At 49.9% G+C, this 6,000-nt stretch overlaps 1 protein-coding gene across 7 annotated transcripts in view; it reads right to left on the bottom strand.

Moving 5' to 3' along the window:
• Window positions 1–1,659: 1,659 nt before the first annotated feature.
• The window catches only part of LOC140399124 (transmembrane protein 268-like), a 60,762-nt gene continuing 56,421 nt past the window's right edge, over window positions 1,660–6,000 (bottom strand). For 6 of the 7 annotated variants that reach the window (XM_072488318.1, XM_072488315.1, XM_072488320.1 and 3 more), the window contains one exon: window positions 1,660–2,430. In XM_072488318.1, the coding sequence (XP_072344419.1) occupies window positions 2,245–2,430 (186 nt within the window). In that variant the 3' untranslated portion in view covers window positions 1,660–2,244. Of the gene's footprint in view, window positions 2,431–2,503; window positions 2,616–6,000 lie in introns of all 7 variants that reach the window. The other variant, XR_011937635.1, reaches the window with a different exon arrangement.

Here is a 6,000-nt window from a genome sequence, read left to right as displayed (position 1 = left end):
TTCAGGAAGTACGTGTTGCGGTCGGTGGAGGGGAGGGGGCCTTTGAAGTCCATGCTGAGGCGTTCAAAGGGACGGGAAGCCTTTATCAGGTGCGCCCTCTCTGGCCGGTAGAAGTGCGGTTTGCACTCCGCGCAGATTTGGCAGTCCCTGGTGATGGTCCTGACCTCCTTGATGGAGTAGGGCAGGTTGCGGCTCTTGACAAAATGGACAAAGCAAGTGACCCCCGGGTGGCAGAGGTCCTCATGGAGGGATCGGAGGCGGTCCACTTGTGCAGTGGCACAAGTGCAGCGGGACAGGGCATCAGGGGGCTCGTTTAGCTTCCCCGGACGGTACAAGATCTCGTAGTTGAAGGTGGAGAGTTCTATCCTCCACCGCAAGATTGTGTCGTTTTTAATCTTGCCCCACTGTGCATTATCGAACATGAAGGCAACCGACCGTTGGTCAGTGAGGAGAGTGAATCTCCTGCCAGCCAGGTAATGCCTCCAATGTCTTCAAGTATGGCTTGTGCCTATTTTTCGACCGAGGAATGACGAATTTCGGAAGCTTGGAGAGTACGGGAGAAGAAAGCCACGGGCCTGCCCGCTTGGTTGAGGGTGACCCGTTGGTCGAGAGGGTCCACCTGCTGCACGCTACTTGATACGTCGGACGCATCGCTCTCGACCTGGAAGGGGAGGGACTCGTCGATGGCGCGCATCGTGGCCTTTGCAATGTCTGCTTTGATGCGGCTGAAGGCCTGGCGGGCCTCCGTCGACAGGGGGAAGGTTGTGGACTGGATCAGGGGTCGGGCTTTGTCTGCGTAATTGGGGACCCACTGTGCGTAATAGCTGAAGAACCCGAGGCAGCGTTTTAGGGCCTTGGGGCAGTGAGGGAGGGGGAACTCCATGAGGGGGCGCATGCGCTCAGGGTCGGGGCCTCTGACTCCACTTGGCACTACGTAGCCTAGAATGGCTAGACGATCGGTGCTAAACATGCAAATGAGAACATGTTGTTTTGGTAATTATATTGTTAAGGCAATTGCATGATTAAAGACAGGCGATGATCATTGGCTCACCCGACAAAAGAGTATCAGTAGATACAGCTGGAACATTTGGTGCGGGGGAACCATGAGTAGCTTGGAACCCTACTCAGCTGTATGTAGAATAAACTTGCTGAAGGTAAAAGACACACTTCTGGATAACTCCCCCACTATATGCTATTATTGATCTTCGGACACACTGCAGATTATAAAATGAGAACATGTTGTTAAAATGTTGTTCCCTTGGGAAGCTGGATCATGGATCTGCAGCCCTCATCTTTCGATCATTATGATTGCCCCCGCTAGACATTAATTTAAAATTGCAACATATTTTAGAAATTCCATCCAACTTTTTTTTTGTTGCCTTGCTTCTAAATAACATTTGGCAGTCATGCCGAGCAATACAAATATCACAGCACTTGGAAAGGGGGAGCTTCAAATCGGTTTCTTATTGACATGTAGCTTTCTGAGCAAACCAGTTCTATTTGACCCAATCGTCAATAACACAACAATCTCCCGAAGAGACAAAGAATGTGGAAACTGCAATACTAGTCCACTTGATGGTGCTCTGTCAAAGACTAATTTTCAATTTTCCAGAAAGTGATGCAAGAACCATTGCAAATACCAAATAACAAAATAGAAGATAATTTTAGAATTATTTAATTTGAAAATGTTGAATTATTTCACTTTGAAATGTTTTAAAAATCAACAGAAGCACGGTTTTAAAAATAATGTTTTATGATATTCAGTATCAGAAATGTTCTTTTTTCTTGGTGGAATGTGGCAGGTTTGAGGTTGATACCGTGGGTTAAATAGTTCCTCCAGCAGCCGTGTCAAACATTGTCATTTGATAAATTAAAACAGATTGGAATTGGATTTAAAGAGAAAATAAAATCCATATATCATGGAATATTCCTCTGTAAAACAAAACGATACTGAAAAACATAACGGATGTCATTTGTTTCTCCAAACATGAAGGTTGAAGCGAAGAACAGAAACCGTCACCAATTTATATTTAATCACACTTCCTCAACACTTCCTATGAGACTTTGATCTGATCAAATGAGGTACAAAACCGAGTTTGACTAATTTTTAATGGCCACGCTTTGCAAAAATCTTGATTTCACTCTTGATTGACAGCAATCTGTTCCTTCATTGTAAATGATACAATAGCTAATCACACTGACAAGTTCATGCAGTAACTTGAATCGTTCAAATGTTTATGTATTTTATGCACAAGAGTTGTATTCTTTGGTATTCTTGAGGTTCAGTACTCTGTTCTGTATAAACTGACAAAGGCATGGAGCAGGGATCTGATCAGCATGGTGAACTACTGGTGATGGAGGTAGCTGACCAGTCACTAAAAGCCTGACATAAACTCCACTGTATGTGATCAGCAGCTGATGTGCCACTTCCTGAAAGGCAATGTGAAAATAAAATGAGTTAACAGTGAAGCCACATGTGACCTTAGAGTCTTGGCAATTTCACCTGCTATGATCCCAGCTTATGTTACTACTGGACAAGTCAGATCCGAGGATGGAACTTAAATTCATTTTTGATTTAGAAAAGTGGATGAACAATCACAGGACTGCCAATGAACCTTTAGCAAAAGAACAAACCATTTGTTAAACAAGAAAAGGTGAACTATAATACACCACTTGTTCACCCCTTTACAAATTTGTAAGGATGACACAAGTTACAAAATGCATCTTGTACTCTAATGTTCTGAGTAAGTTCATATAAATCCATAGGAAAACAGTGGCCAGACATAGCAGGCAGAATTTACCGGCTCCTCACGCTGGCGAGATATTCCGGACCCAACAATGGCGCACCGGTTTCCTGGCAACGAGGGGTGCAGACAGACAACGGGAAATCCCTACAACGGCGGGACCAGAATATCCCGCTGGCTGGCTGATGCATGATCAATAACCTCAGAAACGAGACTGGAGACAATTGAAGGCTTTAATATGCTAGATGTTTCCCCCAGCAGCGCAGGTACAGAAGAAAGCTGCTGGGGCGGCACGGGCTCTTATACCCCACCTTGCAAGGCGGAGCTAACATACAAGCTTATCCAGTGGGGACAAGTACATTCTCCACCAATGGTATTACGGCATTACTAGGTACCGTAATCCTCCTAACACAGACTACCACACTCACCCCCTGTTAAAAAAAGAGTCCGGTGGGGGTGGTCGCTTCGTATTACAACGTGGTAAAAGTGGTAGAAGTTAGTTATGAAGGTACCGTAATGCCTCCGTACAGCGTTTTGCCTCATTACAACTCTTAACTATTTACAACAATAATGTACATTTCAAAATGTCGTAGCTTTGGTGGTGATGCCGGTGGAGGTTCAGGCGTCTGTGACTCCAGGAGCGTGATTTTGGCTTCTGTGGCAGCTTCATCACCCCTAGACGTGGCCGGTGGAAGGGCCGACTGACCTGGGAAGGGGGCGGCTGTGGGGTGCGCCGGTGGGCAGGGCCTAAACGGGGCTGGTGGAAGAACCGATCCACCTGGGAAGGGGGCGGCTGTGGGGTGCGCCGGTGGGAGGGTGGGACTGGTGGCGGGGGTGTGTGTGGGGATCCAGCGGGCGCCAGGTCCCTTAGGGAGACCGTATCCTGTCAGCCGTCGGGGTACGCCACGTAGGCGTACTGAGGGTTAGCGTGGAGGAGATTGACCCTCTCGACCAATGGGTCTGATTTGTGCGCCCGCACGTGTTTCCGGAGCAGGATGGTTCCGGGAGCTGCCAGCCAGGTCGGGAACGAGATCCCAGAGGTGGACGTCCTGGGGAAGACAAGAAGGCGTTTGTGAGGTGTTTGGTTGGTCGTGGTACAGAGCAGTGACCGGATGGAGTGGAGGGTATCCGGGAGGACTTCCTGCCAGCGGGAGACTGGGAGATTCCTGGACCTCAGGGCCAGTAGGACGGTCTTCCAGACCGTTCCGTTCTCCCTCTCTACCTGTCCGTTTCCCCGGGGGTTGTAACTGGTCGTCCTGCTCAAGGCAATGCCCTTGCTGAGCAGGAATTGATGCAGTTCATCGCTCATAAAGGAGGACTCCCTATCACTGTGTATGTAGGCGGGGAAACCGAACAGCGTAAAGATACTATGGAGGGCTTTTATGATGGTGGTTGTGGTCATATCGGGGCAGGGGATGGTGAATGGGAACCGGGAGTACTCGTCAATCGCGTTCAGGAAGTACGTGTTGCAGTCGGTGGAAGGGAGGGGGCCTTTGAAATCCATACTGATGCGTTCAAAGGGACGGGAAGCCTTTATCAGGTGCGCTTTCTCTGGCCTGTAGAAGTGCGGCCTGCACTCCGCGCAGATTTGGCAATTCCTGGTGGCAGTCTTGACCTCCTCGATGGAGTAGGGCAGGTTGCGGGTCTTGATGAAGTGGAAAAATCGAGTGAGCCACGGGTGGCAGAGGTCCTCATGGAGGGCTCGGAGGCGGCCCACATGTGCGTTGGCACATGTGCCGCGGGATAGGGCATCAGGAGGCTTGTTTAGCTTCCCGGGATGATACAAGATCTCATAGTTATAGGTGGAGAGTTTGATCCTGCACCGTAAGATCTTGTCGTTTTTTATCTTGCCCCGCTGTGCATTATCGAACATGAAAGCAACCGACCATTGGTCAGTGAGGAGAGTGAATCTCCTGCCAGCCAGATAATGCCTCCAATGTTGCACAGCTTCTACTATGGCCTGGGCCTCCTTTTCGACTGAGGAATGGCGGATTTCGGAGGCGTGGAGGGTGCGTGAGAAGAAGGCCACAGGTCTGCCCGCTTGGTTGAGGGTGGCCGCCAGAGCTACGTCGGAGGCGTCGCTCTCGACCTGGAAGGGGAGGGACTCGTCGATGGCGTGCATCGTGGCCGTTGCAATGTCTGCTTTGATGCGGCTGAAGGCTTGGCGGGCCTCTATCGACAGGGGAAAAATTGTGGATTGGATAAGTGGACGGGCCTTGTCCACACAGTTGGGGACCCACTGGGCATAGTAGGAAAAAATAACCTAGGCAGCATTTCAGGGCCTTGGAGCAGTGCGGGAGGGGGAACTCCATAAGGGGGCGCATGCGTTCAGGGTCGGGGCCGATCACTCCATTACGCACTACGTAGCCGAGGATGGCTAGGCGGTCGGTGCTGAACACGCATTTATCCTTGTTATACGTTAGGTTAAGGATTTTTGTGGTTTGGAGGAATTTTCTGAGGTTGGTGTCGTGGTCCTGCTGGTCATGGCCGCAGATGGTGACATTATCGAGGTACGGGAATGTGGCCCGTAAACTGTACTGGTCAACCATTCGGTCCATCTCTCGTTGGAAGACCGAGATCCCGTTAGTGACACTGAAGGGAACCCTTAAGAAGTGGTAGAGCCGCCCATCTGCTTCGAAGGTAGTGTATTTGCAGTCACTAGTGCGGATGGGGAGCTGGTGGTAGGCGGACTTAAGATCCACCGTGGAGAAGACCTTGTAATACGCGATCCTGTTGACCACGTCGGATATGCGGGTGAGAAGGTACGCGTCGAGCTGCGTAAACCTGTTGATGGGCTGACTGTAGTCGATGACCATCCTATGCTTCTCTCCGGTCTTTACAACCACTACTTGAGCTCTCCAGGGACTGTTGCTAGCCTCAATGACACCTTCCTTCAGTACCCGTTGGACCTCTGACCTAATAAAGATCCAGTCCTGGGCACTATACCGTTTGCTCCGGGTGGCGACAGGTTTGCAATCTGAGGTGAGGTTCGCTAACAGGGAAGGTGGATCGACCTTGAGGGTCGCGAGGCTGCAGACAGTGAGTGGGGTATAGGGCCACCGAATTTGAAAGTTAGACTTTGGAGGTTGCACTGAAAATCCAACCCTAGGAGTGTGGCCGCGCAGTGGTGGGGAAGGACGTAGAGTCAATAGTTTTTGAACTCCCTTCCCTGGACTGTGATGTTAGCTACACAAAACCCCTTGATCTCTACTGATGAGATCCGGAGGCCAGAAAGATTTTTTGATTAACGGGGTGG

Source organism: Scyliorhinus torazame, chromosome 22, assembly GCF_047496885.1.
Source record: "Scyliorhinus torazame isolate Kashiwa2021f chromosome 22, sScyTor2.1, whole genome shotgun sequence".
Taxonomy (NCBI): domain Eukaryota; kingdom Metazoa; phylum Chordata; class Chondrichthyes; order Carcharhiniformes; family Scyliorhinidae; genus Scyliorhinus; species Scyliorhinus torazame.
The sequence above is the reverse complement of the archived record's forward strand: the minus strand, read 5'-3'. Positions and strand labels throughout refer to the sequence as shown.